The sequence below is a fragment of the Parasteatoda tepidariorum genome, chromosome 2 (assembly GCF_982258835.1).
Source record: "Parasteatoda tepidariorum strain Cologne lab strain chromosome 2, Ptep-v5.0, whole genome shotgun sequence".
Classification (NCBI taxonomy): Eukaryota; Metazoa; Arthropoda; class Arachnida; order Araneae; family Theridiidae; genus Parasteatoda; species Parasteatoda tepidariorum.
The window spans coordinates 53,481,263-53,503,565 of NC_141756.1; the positions used below are offsets into that span (position 1 = coordinate 53,481,263).

The 22,303-nt window shown below is 29.1% G+C and overlaps 1 protein-coding gene and 1 long non-coding RNA gene across 6 annotated transcripts in view; one reads left to right on the top strand and one right to left on the bottom strand.

Annotated features, from left to right (window-relative positions):
• Positions 1–2,269: 2,269 nt before the first annotated feature.
• LOC107446889 (major facilitator superfamily domain-containing protein 6) overlaps positions 2,270–22,303 on the top strand; it is a 31,201-nt gene continuing 11,167 nt past the window's right edge. Inside the window, exons 1-3 of one of the 5 annotated variants that reach the window (XM_087157349.1) lie at positions 2,270–2,396; positions 20,027–20,274; positions 21,668–21,767. In XM_087157349.1, coding sequence (XP_087013475.1) covers positions 20,146–20,274; positions 21,668–21,767 — 229 coding nt within the window. In that variant the 5' untranslated portion in view covers positions 2,270–2,396; positions 20,027–20,145. Of the gene's footprint in view, positions 2,397–3,750; positions 3,833–5,694; positions 5,987–7,321; positions 7,415–15,286; positions 15,415–20,026; positions 20,275–21,667; positions 21,768–22,303 lie in introns of those variants that run through there. The other 4 variants (XM_087157351.1, XM_087157348.1, XM_087157353.1 and 1 more) reach the window with 4 other exon arrangements.
• The window catches only part of LOC139424999 (uncharacterized), a 54,584-nt gene continuing 44,256 nt past the window's right edge, over positions 11,976–22,303 (bottom strand). The window contains exon 3 of the long non-coding RNA XR_011636150.2: positions 11,976–12,100. This is a non-coding gene — a long non-coding RNA (uncharacterized LOC139424999). The remainder of the gene's footprint in view (positions 12,101–22,303) is intronic.

Consider the following 22,303-nt stretch of genomic DNA (forward strand, 5'->3'; position numbering starts at 1 on the left):
TTAATTTTGTAAGCGAAGTCTGTTTATACTCAAGACTCTGGTGTAGGAAAGCCTACACCAGGTTCAAAAGACCCGCCCGTTGCCCAAGAACATCGAAAATCTTCTCCTGCTCAACGAACAGCGACCTTCAAGAGGCTCCGAAACAATTAAGAAGGTGCGCATGATTAGCGGGAAGGGAACAGGAGCAACGAGTGACTTCATTTTTAAAAGTTCCTTATATTGAGGTTCCAAATAAGATGTACTTATTTTCAGGAGCGATGCTAAATGTTTGTCTATTAGTCTACTTCTGAAATGATTTTTTCTAAGGTCCATCATTGCAAACACTTGTTCACATATGTAAGATGAGGCATACATAGCACTGATTTTCTGGGCATGAAATATTAAATTTGGGAAACTAGCTTATGGTAATGATTTGCAAAACTCAAACTTTAGCATACTTAGAAAAAACTGTTTCAGATGGCGCCAATCTACGGCTATTCTATAAAGAACTTCTTCTTTCAACATTTTACCAATTGAATCTGTTTGTGTCTATTTCCGTAAATTTATGCTTGTAGAAAAAAAAATAGAGAATGTAAAAAGGTCATCAGTAACTTTATTAAAAAAGAAGGAACGAAAATAACTTTAAACAAAGTAGACAAGGAAATGGATGTATATTGTTTATATTCGGCACAAATTGGCAAGTTCAAATTCTATCCGCGGGCATTATGAAACTTTCCGGCGGGCCGTAGTTTGCCCATTCCTGCTCTACCTGATAAACGTTTAAGTCATTGTTTGTAACTGCTTCTTCAGCTGATGTGGCCAGATTTTCGCAATACTTTATTTAATCTTGTCTTGCACTTATCTTACATTCTTTATTTTTCCTCTTATGGTCTTAACAATGTTCTGGTTTCATTTCAGCAAGTTCTAACTGATTTCTTTTTGTCTCAATTCTAATCTTTCACAAACTAATTTCTTGTTTTTTTTTGGATATTCACTCTTTATCATCAGATTTCTTCTTTCTAAGAATCTCTTCAGTATTTTCCATATATAAATTGTATATTTTTTTTATTTCTTCCAATTCTTCATTCATTTCCATGTCATTTAAGTGATTTAAAGCCCGCCGATTTTCCAAAGTCAGTTTAAATTCTTGGATTCGGGTGATAATTATTTACTTCACACTAATTAACACCTTAGAACCGTGGAATCCTTAAACCAAGAATTATACTGGGGAACTAATTTATTGTTGCATTTATACAAATGCTTGATCTTGTCTAATTCGGGTGTGGTGATTTCAGTTCTGAAATTATTTTTGCTCCTAAAGCTACAAATACTTCAAAACACATTTAAAAATTTTTTTTTGTCGAAATGTTCAAGTTCAAAAACGTTACATTTACCAAGGAGTTGCGTAAATGTTGCGACAAAATTTTTGGAGAGTTAAGGCATATCTTTAGGATTATAACTGCATAGAAACCCATACCCGGAAAATTCATAGTATGCAGCTAGGGCCTTATTATGAGCTATTCAGAAGCACACGAAGAAACAATTCATATTAGGAGAGCAACCTTAGGGTCGTACGACGATATATCCGGACGTGGGTGTTACTATGCAATTTTAATCCTGATGATGTTCCCTAAACTCCCCTAAAAGTTTGACGTAACATTTATGTGACCCCATGTCTTATATTACGGTCGAAAAATTTACATATTTCGACCAAAGTTAGACTAAAAATATCCTTAAAAAAACTGTAGCTTAGAGATAGAAACCTATTACAGATTTGAAATCAGCGGTATGGAAGTATCTAATATCTGTTAAAAATTCTCACAGAAAAAAATTTTTTTCACAGTGTTATTAATGCTACAACGCTTTTTATTTCGTGCACTGTACATTATACCGTATACAGATTAGAAAATTTAACATTTTCAAAAATGATTTTCTAACAGGCATCAAATAATCTAAATTTTTCAGCTGATTAGAAAACAATTTAAAAAAATACCAATATATAGTCGATTGTACAGAGCATTATTGTTTTCTGTTTACATTCTAAAATTTACTTTTTAATTAAAAATTGAAAAAAAAAACTTATGTATTTTATGTATTACAAACAATGCTTTATACAAATATTTACAGGTTGTATAAAGTATAAGAGCATACATTTCTTAAGAAACACGCATAAAAAGATTTCCTAGTGAAAAAAATTAGTAAAAAAAAAGCAAACATTTTGATTGAACGATAGAAAATTTAGTTCTACTTTATAAACTCTTCTCAGAATTCTGACGTCCGGTAAATTAATAGGCACGTCCTGCTTGCACTTTTAATTCCAGATAGTAGATGGCGCGTTTAGTGATGACTTTATACATTCATTTTTTAACAAGATGAAAAATAACATAATGTCATACAACAAAATAACAATGAAAAAGGTAAGTTATATTTTTAAAACATTAAATTCCGAGGAAACGAAATGGATGAGTATTTTTGCTGGAAAAACTACAAATAAATGATTAATTGATCTCGTATATATTTATTAAAAACTCTGAAGTAAAAAGTTCAATTGTTTTTTAAAACTATTGTTATAGTAAATAGCAGTTGAAGAATGTAAAAATTAGCATAGAAAGTTAAGAAGTTCTTATTTCATATGAATTATAATAGAAAATATTTTATGTAGGAACATTTTTATGTTTTTCACATAAATTAATATCGTATTAACCATAATTACTTCAGAATTAGTTTGAATGCATATAACATATGATAATTCTAATACTTATAAATTGAAACAATGTTTCAATTTATAAGTATTATCCAATAAAGTATATAAATATAGTATATTTATAACTTTAAAACTAATTATAATATTAAAGTTATAAGTATAAATAACTTTAATAATAATTTTATTAACTTTATATACTTCATAAGTATTTGTATTATCCACTTATAAATTTAAACATTGTTTCAATTAATAAGAACGTATTTTCCTTCAAATTAAACAGTACTTTAAAAATTTTGTGTTCCGTTTATTGTAATATTTATTATTACTTATGCAATCTATATGAGTAAAAAAAGCAATTGTAACTTGTGGCACTAATAGTAAATCTCGACAAATTTCTGGAAAAATTCCGGATAAAATTACCTTAAAAAGTACTGCGCCCTGAGGGCTGATATTTTTTTACCGTAGAATCTACTTTTACCATGAAAATTTAAGATTCAAATTATTTGATATATGGTAACTTTTACAGTAATATTTAAGGAATCACTGTTATTAAATAAATATTACAGTAAAAATTACGGTATAGAATTTTACGATAAAAATGGATTTTACGGTGAAATGGATTTTATGACTGGTGCTGTCAAGGAATCATAACTTTTTACTGTAATATTATCCGGATTTTTTACAGTGTGGTACAATGATGGTGAAAGAGAATCAATTGCTATTTATAATATATACTTTGCAATTCGTCACTTTCTAAATTTGATGCATTTCTAAATTGGATGTATTGGAAACTCTCCAATTTCAGAGATTTATGTTGTAAAGAATTAGTGGGTAGATTTTATAAACATACAATTGACGCCAAGGTTTAAATTATTGGAGGCGATCTTCATCGGATCAATTTCACCATGGGATTGTGTGTTTATCCAAATCAATTGTCAGATTTGTACCAAAATATTATCTTGTGATAAATAATCCTTCGATGCGATCTTATCAATATTCGTAGAGAGATAAAATGCATAGCTGGTGAAGATTAAGAATAGTGGCATTTTTCACCTTTTTTAAAGAACTTATCTAGTTAATTGTGTAAATCTATATTCTGCGAGTTTTTAAATAAAGAGTAAAATAATGATAGGATGAAACTGCCTGCTGGTAATGGATATAAACATTCTTTTTTGTTATCTTAATAAGTAATCAATATGTTTTCATAGGATTTTTTCTTTCATGAATGAGCTTTAAATATTTTAAAACGATTTCGACGTTACATTCTTTAACTATTTTTACACGCTTTTAGCATTTAATTTTTATTAAAAAAATAAAATTTGCGTAACTTTTTAAAATTATTTTTCAATCATGCTCACGGTGTTCTGAAACGAGCGCTCTGAAACGAGCGATATTTTTGAGATGAAGTAAATGAAGTAAAAAATTATACATGTTAGAAGGTGCAAATTAACTTGAAAATTAGTTTGAGCAAGCTAAATTTAACAAGTTACTATTATGGAAGTTGGGACAATACGCATCAGTCAGAAAATCTGAAAATACGCACGTGAAATGTAATCAGAAGAAACCATACTCGACTTTCACTTACTTGGGGGGGGGGTCCAGTGCTCCCAGGATAGGTCCGAGTCCAGGAATTAGGATCGAGATTGGTTTTATAAGAGAGCTTTTGGGTTGCGTTTGTAGAGAAATTTTCACACATGCGCAGTGAAGTTCAAATAACGTTAATGCTAGAATTAGGGTGAACGCGATGGCTTTCAAAAGTTCGCTATTAAATAGGTTTTTCGTAATATATTACGCATAAGTGGTGGTGACTCAGGAGATAGAATGTATGCCTTCCAATAAGGTGAATCGGGTCGAATCACAGAGATGGCTGGTCGATAAAAATTCCTCATCCAGCTCGCATCGACCACAGTGTTGACGTAAAATATCCTTAGTGGTGGACGGATCATAGGTTAGAGTCCCCTTGCCGTCAAGCTAACCGTAGTAGGTTTTCATGGTTTTCTTCACCATGTGACGTAAATGCTGGTTAGCGCCATCAAAAAGTCCTCCAAGAAGGAAAATTTCTCCCAATTCTGGATTGAGGAATTACCTTGTCTTCTGGATTGGGTTCTAAATTACAAGGCTACGGAGTTCAATATTAGTAGCCGTGAATCCAAAAATTAGGTTGGCTGTTAACGACGGTTATAAAATAAAATGTATAACGCATTTATTTTCATCCTTCCGTTCAGACGTGAATTTCTGAAAATATCTATGCGTTAAACAGTTTGTGCATCATTTTCATTTTGAGATTACGATTACAACGCCACCTGTGAAACACACTGTGAGGCAAGCATGTCAAATTAGTGAACTTTTTTTCTGGAAAATCCAAATCTGCATTACAAAAAAGGGGGTTTCTGCGGAAGATTACGAAGTTACCTTTCACCCAATGTTCAGTGGGTGAAAGGTAGGCTCTGTGGGCTCTGGCTTGAAAACGTCGAATGCATCTTTTGAAAATATTTACCCCATATATTTTTAGATTTTTTTGACCCGATCCATTTTTGTGAGGACATTTGGCGTACTTTTTGGAGACCCTGTAGAATTGGTCAAATTTTGTTTCGCCACGTTAAGGAACAAATCAGCGGCCTTTAAACGAATTGCTCTCTCTCTCTTTGGAAATTTTAATCTTGTCTGTAGTTGGTCCTAATTATAATACAAGCTTTTATTTCTTTTATTATTTGTTACCTTAACTAACCCAATGTCAAGAATGCTAAGCAAGGGAGCGGGTTGTTAAACGCCGTTGGATTGGAAAACTGCTTCCGGGGCACTGCTTCGGTTCTTATCTATTATCTGATAACTTTGGAAATTATACAGATAACTAGAAGATGTTTTATAAAATTCAAGTATTTTTTTTACGAAATTAAAATTTCTCAAATATTTGCCTTTTTCTAACAAAGTGTTTTAATCGATCATCATCTTCAAGATCTTAGTGATAATTTGGTTTACTAAATTTGAAAATCTTAAAGATACAGGAAAAGAAAAATATACTTTATCGGATCTAGGAAGAAAAAAAAAATTGTGAAAGGAATTGCTTGTTAGCAGCAATCACGAACTCTACCGTTTAAGTTGAGTGACGCTGTCTAAATCTAAACAGAAAACAAGAACTTTGCCCCATCCTAACATAAACGAACTCTTAATTGTCAAATTGAAAACTTCAGATAAATCTCGAATCGCCATTTCCATTTATTTGGATTAACACAGAAAGGATGCTATATATTTCAAAATAATGAAATTATTTATTTGAAAGAATATTTCTCTGGATGTTTTCAGGTAATTATCTATATATTAATTTATAAATTCTACGCAGTTTTCTACTTTTAATTATTTATTTATTCTTAGATTAAAATAAAAAAAACACAATTGTAATTAGAGCATAATAAAAAACACAATTAAATCCACATTTTGATTTCCTCATCTTTTGCATTTTTTAGGTTAAATAAAAAAAATTATATACGCTACTAAAAGAGGATATTGTTAATTATTGTTATTATGACAGACAGAGGTTATGTCTTTTCATAGTATTAGTATATATAAATTATTAATATTTTAATTTAATTCATATTCTTTTAGTTAATTAAAAGTTAATTAGTCTAGTTAATTAAATTTTTTAAACGATTTCCAATTTTTGCAACTTTTTTACTAGTCTTGCGCCCCAAACTGTTTTTAAAACAGTGTTCAAAACTTGTTCGTACATAAAATATAAAATTTTATGTGTTAAAATATTAAATTCATGCCTTAGATTATTTCTTGAGGTTACAATTAAAAGAAACGCATGCCTCATTCAACGTTTATGCGTTCAACATTCAACGTTCAACATGCATAATTCAGCATTCGATGTTCATGCTAACTCCATTTTATCGCGATTTTACGTTAACTATTTTAATACATTTGGTTCAAACTGAGAACTTCTATTTATTCTACAGTACAGCTGCATTATTCATTTTCTTAATTTCGTGCCTTAAAAAAAAAGCAAAATATTTTATTGCATTATCACAAGGTGCAACAAGGCGGAATAGTTTGAAATTTCTACTTTAATTGGTAGACAAAATCTTTACTCCAAATTTATTTATGTTGGAAAAAAATATTTCATTATATGTACTTGAAAGTTGTTTTTAGATTAAAAATCTGACAGCATGTGTCGAAGCTAAACATTAAAATATTAAAAGAGTTCCAGGATACAGCATTCTCCCCTAACTTTTTATTGTATTGAGGAATCTGATTGTCAACAAACAGCCAAACAGGATTTAAGTTCAACGATTTGTTTATGATCTAAATGAAACTTTGACTTAATGCGATTGTAAAATTTAAAAGCTGATTAAAGAAAACATATTAATTTATTAAGCCGCATTTAAATTACATTAAAACCAAATTTCAAAGCCAAAATCAAGGCTTGTTTTCTTCTAAAAATAATTCACGTGCAATGCAGGTGATCTTAGAAATGTAAGCGATTTTGTTTTCTTCAAATTTATCTTGCCTAGTTAAATCTTATTCTTGAAACCCGGATACAGATTTACATATTGGTTACTCTAAGTGAAGCTACTTTACGAACTCATTCTGAACTAATTGGATATAAGAAGTAGATAATTTTATAAGTAAGATTGTATTGACTTTTCTACTAAAAAGTGATTTCTTTGTTTGTGCAAGTATGAGTTGCTTGGAAGTTTTCTGTGTATGAACTTTTAAGGTAACAATTTTAAGGTAACAACTGATTTTGAAACTAACTTTAATTAAAATTTTAATTTTATTTTTTAGTTTTAGCATTATAAATCTAAAGTAAATTTATAAATTTATAAAATATTTTTTTCAAAATAAGGACAAATTTGAGCATAAAAAATACACATTTTTATATCTCGCAAATAGTTCTACAATAAATTGTAATGCATAAATATAGAAATATTTTTTTCCTAAATGAAAAATATGATTACCTGTGTTTTAAATTTAAATCTTTAAAAAATTTCACACTATACAATGAAATAGGACTAAGTATATTGTTCAGTATTGAATTTAAAAATTCTAACATTCTTATTTAAAATATGATAAAAATAATAAACTCACACTTGGACCTCAGTTTTTAGTCTAAAGCATATCTGATAAACAAAGTCTACAGACTAAGCTTCAAAAAATTCTAAGATAAAAAATTATTATTATTATTTTTTTTTTGCAGTGTGTGTTAGCGTAAAGAGATCTTCTCAAAATTGAGGATTTTCTGAAAATGCATCTAAAATATGAAATTTCTATTCTGTTACGTTTCTCAGCAAGCGAAAAAACGACTACAACTTCGATTCTAAAGATTGAAGTACGAGAATTTAAAAAGATTTAATAAGTTAATTAACAGAAGTTCAAATATAGAAAGTAGAAAGAAAAAAAAACGAAATTTTCATAGAAATTACCGATTTTTACGCAGTCGGATACATTGAATGAAAATAAACATAGTTGTATTAATAGTATGTGACGCCCGGTGGCTGAGCGGTAGCGCTTCGCGCTGTCGTGCCACAGGTCCTTGGTTCGATCCTTGGGCTGGGCAAGGCCGACTCAGCCTTTCATCCCTTCAGTGGGTCGATAAAATGAGTACCAAGCATGCTTGGGAACTAACACTGGGGGTTCCGCGTTCGGCTGACCACCTGACCGGAACATATGCTCCCGCACCCCAGAGCCCAAGGTCAAGAAAACTGAGATGGGCACAGTCGGCCTTGGCCCTCTTAATGGGCTGTCGCGCCACTGAGTTAGTTAGTTAGTTAGTATTAATAGTATTATGATAAAATTTACTACCTATTATAAAAACAAAAAATGTTTGACGGTTTTAACACTTAAAATGTATTTAAATTTATGCATCTGCTTTGTTTAAAAAACAGTTATTTTTAAAACTTTTAGACAAAATATGAATTAGTATCTTCCAATGCTAGACTTTTTCTTAAAATCTTAAATTTTTGTTATTAAACTTTTATAATAAACATATTAAATTTACTTTGATTAAAAACAATTTAGCAACGTTTAATTTCAATAATTCTGTAAGATTTTTGGAAAGGAGGGCAATATATTTACAAAGAATTGAGTCGCGATACCTAAATGGTTAAGGCACTGAACTCTCAATGTGAAGAACGGGGGTTCGATCCCCAGTGGCGGCTTTAAAGCCAGACAGCTTCAGATCTATAGGTACCAGCCAGTCTGGGAAATAAAGACGGCCTGTGCGCAGTGCTATCCACATTGCCATAATCATGCGTTGATCATGAAACTGTGGAACCTTAACTTCCATGACTCCCCTGGAACACAGCGGTCTGTTGCGATTATGCCTTCCTTTTATTCTATAAATAATGAATCTTTCAATAATGAATCAACACTAAACATACCATAACCGGTCTTTTGACCCGTTATTCTATGCTGTATTGTAAAGTGTTAGTATGTTTAGTGCTAAAATTTCTATGAATAACATTTCATCATATATTTGTACTAGTTCAGATATTGTAATTGTACAGTTGTCCATTGTAAACATTAAGTTGGAAGTGTGTGGCAGCTCCTGGAATGCAAGTGAAAGGCCTTTTTCTTCTCCTTTCTTCAGTTTGAAAAATAACTATTAATATGTAAATATTTATTATGAGCCTTAATTCTTCTTGGAAACAGTAATGCAACAAAAGGTCAAGTTGAACTTTTGTAAACATTGCATTACAAATGATTCTGGATTTCATACAACTCGTCTAGAACTAAACGTTGCGTTATGGAAGAAAAAAAAAGTATTTATCATCATCAAAGACAAATTGTTTAAAAATTAATTCTAGGAACCATAAAAAGTTTTAAATAATAATGAAATTGTTTTGACTTTTTGTTTAGTTCATCATGAACCTTAAATACCATTTAGAATAAATTTGAATGTAATAAAAAGAAATTAATAATTCTTAAAAAAAATCTTTATACCAATATATGATTACTTTTTAGAATTTATTATTATTATCTATCGTTATCACATTCTATTTTTAATAGTAAACTATTATAAAATTATCAAACCGTATTATCCAAGCATTATTAATTTTTTCAGATGCTACTGAAATGCGGATATTTGTATTTTATTTGCTTATTTTTACTTCTTGCTTTTTTAACTGTTAATTTATATATTCTTAACAGAGTTGTGTAGTTTTTATAACATAAATGTTTACCTCTGATGGAACAGTTCGTGATTATATGCACAATTCGAATGCTTTTAAAATCAGATAAAAAGAAAATAACATAAAACCATTACTTGTATAAATCGTATCGCAAACAAATTGCGAATTCGTGAATAAATAAGATACTTTAACTACTTTGGTCATAGTTATTTAATTTTATAAACTTTTTAATTGAAGTTAATTAATTTTTTGTGAATATTATTATAATTAAAAGTTTTATGCCGATCTAATTACTCTCTAATTGCTTGTGGAATTGAGATAAGTAATTTTTAATTTTTACGCCCTTAATATACTCAAGTTTATATTTTTAAAATTGCCGAATTCAAGCATTTTTTAATATAGTGTTCAATTTCAAAAGCAATTATATCGAATTTGTAAACTTTCTGCTCAAATTCTTTAATTTTCAAGATTTTTTTTCTTCTTCTTTCCTCACTTTCACACATGTTCCGGAACGACAATTTCGTCCTTAGCGATGATCTTGTGATTACTTGGCAAAATATTTGTCATTACTATAGCTTCATAAAAATGGTGTCAAAGATTGAGATCAGGAGAACCTTGACGATCTATCTGCTTACTGAAACTATGTATTCCCCCACTTTCACTGAAATGTGAACTACAACTACACATGCTCATAAAATAAAAAAATAATTCGCCTAGATTTGTCAGCCATATTTCAATTGAATCTCACCTACGGTTTATACGCTATCAATTTTTATTCCTATGTGGCCCATTAATTTTTACCTTCGTACTACAAAAAAAATTTTAGAGTAGAAATATTGTCCTTTTCACATTAGTTTCAAATTGAATGAAAAAAAATGGTACGAGTTTTGACATTTTTTCTAATCGATTTCTCACTTTTACATTATCTCCTTTAATGATAAATGAAAGTAAGAAAGTGAGAATCTTTGGGTATTATTTAAATATCGTACGAATTTTTAAAATCTTTACTTGAAATTCATTAAATTTAACAATTATTTAATCATTAAATTAAATACATGAAAACGAAAGTTTGTCTCTGCCTCATTGATAAGTCGATAACGGGAGCGCCAATTTAAATCGCGTTTCTTTATTAGCAGTTTTCAAATTTTTAAGGAGTGGTAGGCAATCACCTCTTTCCAGCATCATGTTGTTCGAGCACAGTATCGAAAATACGGCATTTCAGTGATTCATTCATGAAAAAATTTAAACATAAATTGAAATTAGCATTTTCTTGGAGGCAGCATTTTTACTAAATATTCAAAAAATAGAAGCAGACTAAACCACTAGAAAAAATTACATATGCTTATTCTTGTTCGACCAAAAGGCATTTCAATTTCAAAGCTTTAAAATTTATTAAATTATTGTACTGACGAATTTCAATACTAACTATTAATAATAGTAATTATTTGTAAACGTTTGTGGGGATGCCAAATCCAAAAGGCAGTCTTCCTTAACTTCTACTTATCGGTTCTACTTACTCGTATCAGTTATCGATTATCGGTATCCTATCGGTAATCGATTCTACTTACTTATCAGTTCTACTTACTTCTTCTACTTACTTCTTCTACTTATCGGTTATAAGGACACATGGTCCTTATAAGTTGGGTATTAACAGTGAATAGATGCCCAAAATGTTCTTAAATTATATATTTGAGTACACACAGTTAAGATTTGGATCAGTTAAGTCTCAACTCTTGGGTCTCAATCTAAAGAAAAGGTTTTAATAGCAAGAATCTTTCCTTTAGGCTTAAAAAAGTTAAATAAGACTGATTAGCAGGTTGATCGTCCATTTTAACTCCGAATTAAATAATTTATCTTTTATTTTAGAATGTATTGTTTACTGTTTTAGATGTGTGTATTCTTTTAACTTAAAGAAGTTTTTAACAGTTAAAGTACGTTTCGTTTTGGTGAAAAACCCTTACATATTAAATTCATTGGCTCGCATATTTAGTTTGATTTTTCAAAGTTATATTTTGACAGTTACTAATTCGATTTATTATCCATTGATAGAGATAATTAGCATATTTCTTTTTTTATGTTAGCATACGTTGTACTAAACATTTGAATATAAATTAACCACTATACCATACGAACAAGGAGAGACAAAAATTAAATCCACACTTACTTGAACAATAGGAGTTTATTATACTTACATAGTATCTTGATTTTTGAGTATACGATTTTAAATCTCGAAAACCTTGAAATTCTACTTATTAAAAAAGGCGGACCAGCTGGCATATTGTGGCGGCTAAATGATAAAAATAAATAAAAGTTATTAAGAGTGGTAATTACTTGCAGATTATTACATTTAATTGATAAATAAACAAAGAATAATAAACAGTCTTCTAAAGAAAAATCTATTAAAAGAAATATGCATTATAAAACTTGGCACGAATGAAGAATATATATTCTGTATTCAACTATGCTTTCTTCTTTGAATGTCTTGCGTGTCTACATTCATTAACTTACGTACGGTAAAGAAAACAAAATTTAAGCAAAGCGCAAAAATTAGACAATAATAAGACAGATTCAATTTTGACAAAAAAAAAAAAAAAAATTGGCGAAAGAGGAAAGGATAAGAAGAATACAATATGCATTCCTTCCATCCTCAGTTATAAAAATGCTTTTTTCTGTATTTGTTTCGTTTCAAAGTTGTAGTGATAATGTTGTTATGAATTTAACAATGCTGTTTAAAAATTACTCGAATTAAGATGTCTTATTTTTAATTTTTATTGTCCTAAATATTAATGAAATGCCCTTAAGTAATAGTCAAAAAATACGAATGCAATTGAAAACTAATCTCTCCTTGTAAAATAACTTTTGACTACTACTTAGTTTGTAACACATAGTGTTAAAAAAAAGGTAAGTATCTTTACTTTTTTAAGACTTAGTTAAATATTAATAATATTAGTCTTTGCATTATAAGTATTCTTTGAGAAAATTTTACATAGCTCATAAACTGTTGATGTAGAAAAATCAGTTTGCAGAAACACTTATTAAATTGTTTTATTCTATTAAAAAATATAAAATTGGAAAATTAAAAAAACAATTTTAGAAATCCGCCGTTAAAAGCTCGTTATCGCTCAAATATTTATTTTATTTTATTTTTCAATTCTTTACGTTGTTTTTTAATATAATCCTGGTTATCAAAATTTTTTAATGAAACATTGCTCTATGGAATCAACTCCAAAGTTGTGTAAAATAATTTTCTAAGATTTTTATTATAAAAAAATTGCTTATGTAGAGTTATTTTTAACATTAGGAGGGGCTTGGTACATCTTACGTTGTTTCCCGTCGCTAATGTTAACTCTTTATTGAAAACGTGAATTCATATATCCAAAAGTTATGATTTTGTTTTGAATAATTTTTTTAATGCCACTGAAAAATGTCTTGGATGCTTTTGTTGTTATTATTGCATGATTATAGCTTTCAAATGTATAATATGACTTCTTTTAAACTTCAGTAATAAAATAAATCCTTTACACTATAAAAATACGTAATAAATTTCACATTATGAAATTTTATTGCATACAAATAGACGAAATTTCGTCATATTCTGTTCAAAAATTTTTTTTTTCAAATATTTGTATCAAAAAATTACATTTTTTCGTTGAAATTATTAATTGTTGAAATGAAAAAATTGGTCAAGGGATATACTTTATTACTAAGATAATTAAATGGTAAAATGAAGTCAATTAAGTGACTTCAAAGGAAGAAGATTTTAAGATTATAGATAAACAACTTCTCTACTGTATAGCGTAGAATTTTGGGTGTTACAAGAAAAAAAACTTGCTTTACATCTTAGAGAATTTAATTATTTATTACATAATTAAATTAATGGAAATTGGGTTAAAAAATTCGATGTAATTAATATAGATGACCTATATAATTGCGTAAAATGCACGATATACCAAAATATTTGAAAACATGATAGTTGTAAAGGGTTACAAAATCGTATAGTTTTGAAATCATGATTTTTTTTAACTATACCAGCTACAGACGGTTTCTAGTCTGTTAAAGGTAAAGAAATGTTCCGAACAGTAAACTTTATGGTCAATTGGATGTGCAGATTGCTGCTGGTTATTTTACCGCAATTTTAGAATGAAATTTTCTTGCAGTGTAAAATTAACTTAGTTCTAGATGTATGACGTATGAAACAACCATATGTCTCTCTATTCTAAAAAAATGTTTTTGCAGTTAATTTTGTCCCCTGAAAAACTTTTTAACTACGTGATGAAAATCTAAGATTAAGGAATCAATTCATTCAGAATCTTTCAGGGAAGACATTTAGGGCATTCAAATCTTTTACATAATTTTAAATTTTTATTTATTTTAGTTTTAAAGCACGATTTTGCAGTTAATATTGAAGAATAACCGCCGTTCACAACAGCCAATCACATGTCTGAAAACGGCAAGCTTAAAAAAGCGATTTACAAGTCTGAATTTTCTTTTTCAGAGATGCAACCAATCACAAAATAGTAAGAATTTCATTCTTCAGTTTTACAACATCTCAACTTATTTCGTATTGATATATTGATTAATCTGATTGTTTGTTTTCTAAAACGTTAATTCGTAAGTTTAATCTGGTTTTAAATCTTAATTCGATTTGTTTATTTACAAGTAATGCCTAAAAAGAAAAGACCTAACATTACTAAAAAGTCGCAACTCAATGCGAAAGCTAATCGAAAGCGGGAAAAACGTAAACTTCATAGTATAGAAGAAAATAATGCTCTTTTTAAACAAGTTTCATATTAAGATTATATCTGCACATTGATGTTAATTTCTGACAATTTTGGCTCATTTAGAGAACAAATAGGACATAGAAGGAACTGTAGTCAACGAAAAAAAGTGACATTGATATTGACACACTGCTTATTCTGCATTTAAGAAAATTAATTCTTTTCGATGATAACAGTTAATATTCAGTTTAATATTGAAATATATGAAATCAAAGCATTCTTGGTTTTGCGAAGCAATTCTCCGGGGGTTGGCGAGCGTCAGCGAGCAGGGGGCGGAGCCCTCTAGTTTAGTAAAAAATGAAAACTTGGATTATTTCAAAGGTTAAAATATCCAATGTTAGGTATTGGTAAATAACAACTCGTGCTCTTCTTTTACTGTTTTTTCTTCTTCTTTTTTTTAAATCTAAAAACTGAGTACAATAAACATTGCAGAATATTCCTTCGTTAAAATAAATTTTCATGAAAGAAAAAAACCAATTTCTAAATCTTACATAACAAAAGTCCTGTTTTATGATCCAGCCTTGAAGAAATGATTTAAAAATAGTTTTAAATTCAAGAGATATTTATTTTTCTGTTGTATAACAATGTCTGACTGACACGAAAGCTCCTTTCTATAAAGCCATTTCATTTTACAAGGAATTCCTTTTTTGTTGTTCCTCATGACTTCGAACTAGTTAAACAACTTTTTCTTTGGCCTTCGGTTTAGATGCAAACACGCATCATTTGATCTTTACCCTCGTATTTTGGCTTTTTTAATGTGGGAAGAATCCTAAATTAACACTTTGTCAAAACCCTAATAGGCAAACACCTAAAAAAAATTCTTGTAAGTATAAATTAAGTGTTAACGCATAATACTCTTCTAGGTTTCCAATTATCTTAAATATGATATTTAAGACGCTGCAGTCTTATTACAATAAAAATATTTTTGAGTTCAGTTGAAAGGCTTAAAGCACATTTCAACATGATTTTTCGAAGCTCTTTCACCGTGGCAGCTTAAGTGCCTTACACTTGAAATATAACTATAATTTTGAACTATATGTGCCATCTGGCCGTGAAGAATTGTCTTGGTTTTAGAACGGAGAAGTAAACTTAAATATTTTAAAAATTATTAAATTTTCTAAAAATCACCAATTTGGCGAAATTTTTTCCCTAGATGAAATTGCCAAAATCAATACCTTATTCTCAATTTTTGCAAATTTTTGTGCACCCAGATAATGCAAAATTGATGTCAATTTTAACATGTTAATAAATTAGACCACAAACGCTTTTCATTTTCTCGAAACTGATCCCTTTCCTCACATTTTGCTCCATTTTTAGAATAAAGATATAGTGACCTAGACAAAGATCGGCTAAACCTGACATAAAATTCATGAGTAGCTGTTACAAACATACAGCAGTTTCAAAAATAGTATGTAATTTGCAAAAAGCATAATTTCATGCCACGGCAGTGGCTTCAAAAAACAGCCTTAATAACAAATTGCTCCTAATACTGTTTCGAGATAATTACAAGTTTCTAGAATTTTTCCTTCCGGAAGAAAAGTACTCAAAATTTCTGAAAGTGTGCATGAAAATTGTGGTGTTTTTCACCAAAAGCACTCTATTTGAAAATACGATTTATTATATAACCAAAGCCCTTCGATTGTGCTTGAATAATCTAATTTCTATTTAATAAGTCAATTGGAGATTCAATAGGCCTCTGCTTGCATTCGGGAAATTTAATCTGACAAAGCTTGACTGTGATTATTATTATTGCCGCATACAATTTAATATTTTGTATAATATTAAATATTTGTATAATATTAAATATTAAATATTTGTATAATATTAAATATTAAATATTTGTATAATATTAAATATTAAATATTTGTATAATATTAAATATTAAATAGTATTTGTATAATATTAAATATATCACATAAAATTAAATATGAATCATTAAAATATGTGATTTATGCAACTTTCAAAAATTTCAGGTTCTCATATTTTTATATAGTTAATATAAATAAAATCCACTAACATTTTAGTTAGTAAATACTTTTATAAGTAATATTTGCAAAATATTCACAGGAATCACTTATTTTCTATTTTACATTAAAGCAAGTATAACAATTAAATCTGCAAATAGTTAGTTTCAGAAACATTCAAAAACCTTAAACAGGTTTAAATAGCAGACAAGTGTACAGAAACAGCATGATGATTAAATTTTTACCAATAAATTAGGGAAAATAAAATGATAAATAGCTGTAATTCTCTCTTTAGCCGCCACTTAACAGCAACAATTAAGACTTAAAATTAAAAAGATAGTGGTATAGTGGTTCATAGGATATAGCGGTTACTAGGATATTCATAGGATATAGTGGTTACTGAGCGTTAAGAGGATAAAAATTTTGCAATTTTGTGTGATGACTCAAAATATCATTTAAGAAAAAAGACATTGTAAGTAGCCAAACTGAGGATGATCAACTATTAGTTCTTGCCCTGAATAATTAATAAAATATCTCAACTACCTTATCAACTAATTACTAAAACCAGGATTGTAGGCATATGAAGCAGTTAATAAAATGACCTATTACATGATTAAATAAATAATCCCAAGAAACTGTAGTGGTACGATATTACCTGATTGAAAGCCTCAATCACTTCAGAAATGAACAAATAAGAAATAACAGTCGACATGTTTCAAGCGCATCAAAAATAGGCACCTATTATAGTAGAAAATGTTATTTCTTACGTTATTGTGACTGTTATTTCTTATTTGTTTATTTCGGAAGTGAATTAAGTTTTCAATGCAGTAAAATCTATCACATGGTTTAAGTTTTTTTTATACGACTAGAGGGCTCCGCCCCCTGCTCGCTGACGCTCGCCAACCCCCGGAGAATTGCTTCGCAATTCTTGCTTGGTTTGCTTCGCAAAACCAAGAATGCTTTGATTTCATATATTTCAATATTAAACTGAATATTAACTGTTATCATCGAAAAGAATTAATTTTCTTAAATGCAGAATAAGCAGTGTGTCAATATCAATGTCACTCTTTTTCGTTGACTACAGTTCCTTCTATGTCCTATTTGTTCTTTAAATGAGCCAAAATTGTCAGAAATTAACATCAATGTGCAGATATAATCTTAATATGAAACTTGTTTAAAAAAAATGATAATCACAATAATACAGACTTTGTCCCAAAGAAATGAATATATTTTTAACACATTTAATTCAATATATATATATATATATATATATATATATATATATATATATATATATATATATATATATATATATATATATATATATATATATATATATATGCAAACACTATAATATTTTTCAATAAGCAATATTGTTAAGAACAGGGTAATTTTTAAAAAAATATTTTAATAATATTCAGCAAAATAACTATAAATGAAAACATTAATTTTGCGGAATTAAAATAAACAATGCACCAATAGCATTTTCTTTACGCTAAATACATTTATAAATTTGACATTATATATATATGTTATAATATTTCTCTATATACAATATTGTTAATGACAGGATCATCTTTAATAAATATTTTAATGTTCTCCTTCGTTGTGCATCTTGACAATGCCACATATAATTGACCATGAGAAAAAATAGGCCGTTCAATATATAGCCCAACTTTATCGAAGGTTTGGCCCTGGGCCTTATTAATTGTTAAGGCATAAGCTAATCTAACAGGAAATTGTCGTCGATAAAGCACAAATGGTAAGGAAGAATTACTTGATAATGTATTTAATTCTATTCTTGGAAGATTGACAATACTACCATTTTTATTACCAGTAGCAATTTGGCAAGTCAATACTCTTTTCCCTATTTTAAGAACAGTCAATCGAGTTCCATTGCAAAGGCCATCAACAATAGATATGTTCCTGATCAGCATTACAATGCATTCAACTTTTAATTTGAGCTGATGAGGTGGCAGTCCCGGGAGATTTATGGAGTTTAAATATTCAATAGAATACCTTAAAGTAGCTTCTTCTTCTCTCCCGTCTGATTTATCTACTCCATATAGTGTGGCCTTATCAATACTATAACTTATAACCTCTTCACCTGGCACACGTGATGAAATATTTTCATTAACTTTGTTAACTTCATCATTTTGCGGTGATAATATGATGTGATTAATGAAGTTAGTATTAAGACAATCGATTTTTTCAAAAAACCAAGAAATGATATCTTTACAATAAAGATCAGGAGTGCTTGCACCAAGATGTAAAAGTTCTCCATTGCCAATTGTCAACAACCAATTGGCAAATTCTTGGTTACCAGCTTTAACTCTCATATTAATTGTCAAATGAAGGATTTCAAAAAATGGCCAAAGAAAAGAGTATTTTATAGTTTCATTAATAACCTGCATATGTGTAGCTTTTTTAACGACAGGGAACACTTGTCGAAAATCTCCACCTAAAATTATTATCTTACCACCAAATGGTATCTCATTAGCTAGAAGATCACGAAAAGTTCTATCGATCATTTCTATTGCTTTTCTGGGAATCATACTTGCTTCGTCCCGTATAATAACGTCAACATTTTTTAAGCGAATCTTATCACATTTTTTTAAAATACAAATCCCATCGTCACTTAGATCAATAGAATGTAAGGTTCGCATAAGTCTAATTTTATTATAGCAGAGAATAGTTTAACTTTCATAAAAATAGGTGGCAACATTCAGAGATGTAAATAGAACGCTTCGCAAACGCATATATTTCGCTGTTATTATTTTTCATTAAATACTTTTATAAAATATCTCTTCGCTTATTTACTGTATTGCATATTAATTAAATTCCTTGTCATTCAACTTTATCTTATATGCCGGAACCAGATTAAACTTACGAATTAACGTTTTAGAAAACAAATAATCAGATTAATCAATATATCAATACGAAATAAGTTGAGATGTTGTAAAACTGAAGAATGAAATTCTAACTATTTTGTGATTGGTTGCATCTCTGAAAAAGAAAATTCAGACTTGTAAATCGCTTTTTTAAGCTTGCCGTTTTCAGACATGTGATTGGCTGTTGTGAACGGCGGTTATTCTTCATTATTAACTGCAAAATCGTGCTTTAAAACTAAAATAAATAAAAATTTAAAATTATGTAAAAGATTTGAATGCCCTAAATGTCTTCCCTGAAAGATTCTGAATGAATTGATTCCTTAATCTTAGATTTTCATCACGTAGTTAAAAAGTTTTTCAGGGGACAAAATTAACTGCAAAAACTTTTTTTTAGAATAGAGAGATTTTTGTCCTGAAAAATAAAAGTGGAAAGAATTTTATTGAATATCTTTTAAGTAAAAATAGTTTAATATTGCGACTTTTAATTGGAAATAAAAACATTTAATACTTTATAATAGTTTGCATGAGTCAAACGCGCTTTAAAACTGTCCTCATTCTGACAAATGTTACATTTTAATAGGATTGTCACTCAACCTTGCATTCATTATGGATTCGTCATGCACCGCTCATGGCATCGACCGTCGGTTTGAGGTGGACAGAGACAACTGTTGATATTCAGAAAAAGATAAGTTTTCACTTATGAATGGGATGATTCAATTCACTAAGAAGCGAACCATCAGTCAAGAATCTGAAACTTCAACTTCAGCTGGAGTTTATAGTATCACAGCGGAAAAGCCTTCAACCGAAATTCAAAACAATAAATCTGAGGTTAACAGATAAGTTCACAAAAATCTTTGATATTTGCTGATTGTTCTGACTATTAAAGTATTAAATCTTCGATGTCATGTTGTTCAATTGGTATATAATTTTAAATTTCAAAAATTATTATTTTTTTTTTTGAAAATTGCATTACAAGTTAACGAATTACATTTCCCGTATGCCAAATTGTTAACTTAAATACGAAGCATCGATATATAAATGATAAGTGTGAGTTTTTTGACACAACTTAATTTTAAGGGTTTCCTACTTTTACAACAGGAATGAGTTCACGGTAAAAGTAAGAAAGTTGAATAAAGGAAAAGGTTACTCCAATTGGACCGTCTCCTTCTTTTGCAGTTATTGAAAACAGGCGCTATCTTTTGACAGTTGTGTATGTCTTATAAAGTTTGAAAAACGCTATTTTTATTTAGAGTTAATTTACATTCAAGCAACGTTTCTGTGCATGTGAGTACGAATATTGCTACTGATAATATTTGAAAGTGTGTAAAAGCAGAATTATTTAAACATAATAAGCAATAATTGTTTACTTATTTATAACCGATTTCACGGGCGTATTATATACCAATTGCAAAATATCTTTGAGCCAGACTGAATTACTATCAATTTGCTGGAGGATCATCAACGAAAACTACACGACACAACCTAAGCATTAAAAAGCACCTAGCCCCGTTTTTCTGGCTTCTATCTTTTAACAGCCATGGTAGGAAAGCCACGTTTTTTCGACCTCGATAAGACGACGTGGACAACGTCTCAGCTGGTATTCCTCTCTCCAAACTTCCACATCGCAACTAACGATAAGGACTTTCGACACGACAGATTTAATATGTACCTCGTTGCGTTTTGCACGCCGATTGTTTAATCGGGTATCAGGATCAAACTCACGACCCCCGGCCTTTACCAAATGCATCACCCACGCGCCTCCAATGAAAAACTTATTGCAGCTCGTAATTTACTTTGCTACTTTTTCGAGTCATACAATAAAATATGTTGCATCTGATTTATGGAAAACATGTCAAGATGTAAAAAATAAAATAATGATAGATAATCTTAAAAATTGATCTAAATTATTTCTTCTAGATGGACTCTGTAAATGTATTTTGAGTTGTCGTTGTTGATTTCAGATCAGCATTTTATATTATAAAATTATACTCATTATAGTTTTAAGCATTTCACCAGCTACGTAGATAGTAAATTTTGAAGAAAAACTAATCTTTATATTAAGTCAAATTATAAAAACATTGAAGGGATACATTTCGTTTCATATATGCAGCGAAGCGTAGTGAAATATTTTGTTCCTTTATTTCTTTGCAATCTTTTAAAGCTTGACAGTATTTTCTTTCAAATTTTTATTACTGACTAATTTTTTTAAATATCATTTCAGAAAGACTTAAATTTTACGATAAGACTTTATAAGGATTTTTCAATATGCATCTACAAGCCTCTAATTCCTTTGAAACTGATGCTTTTCTTTTGGTTTGGAGGTAAGTACATTCAAGTTAAAAAAATATTTTCAATTTTTAACTTATTTTTTTTACCACTGCCTAAGAGCATCATCCAAGACGTAATATAAGTACAAAATTAAGTATAAATGTACTATTTTGTAATTAAAAATGCACCAGTTACACTTTAAAAACAAATACTGCAAGCTTATTAAGTATGAATAGGAAAATTAATCTTCCAATTTGTTGTTTAATTATTTGCTAACCAATTCCTTATACACATAATTATGTATGTACAACTACATTAGATCAATACTTTAGTAACTCTCTAGTAAAACAAATTATTCATAAACTAAATATAGTAAATAAATATAAATAAAATAAAATGAAGTAAGTTAAGTCTTCGAATAAATTATTAATTGAAACATTTACTAAATATTCCGCTCTTCTTTTTGTTAAAACACTGTATGTTAATCTTTGAAACTCTTTGCCAGTATTTGCCGTTACAATTTACTGATATTTCAACTGATCTTTTTATTTATTTTAGTTGAAAAATTTCATATGTTATAATTAATCGA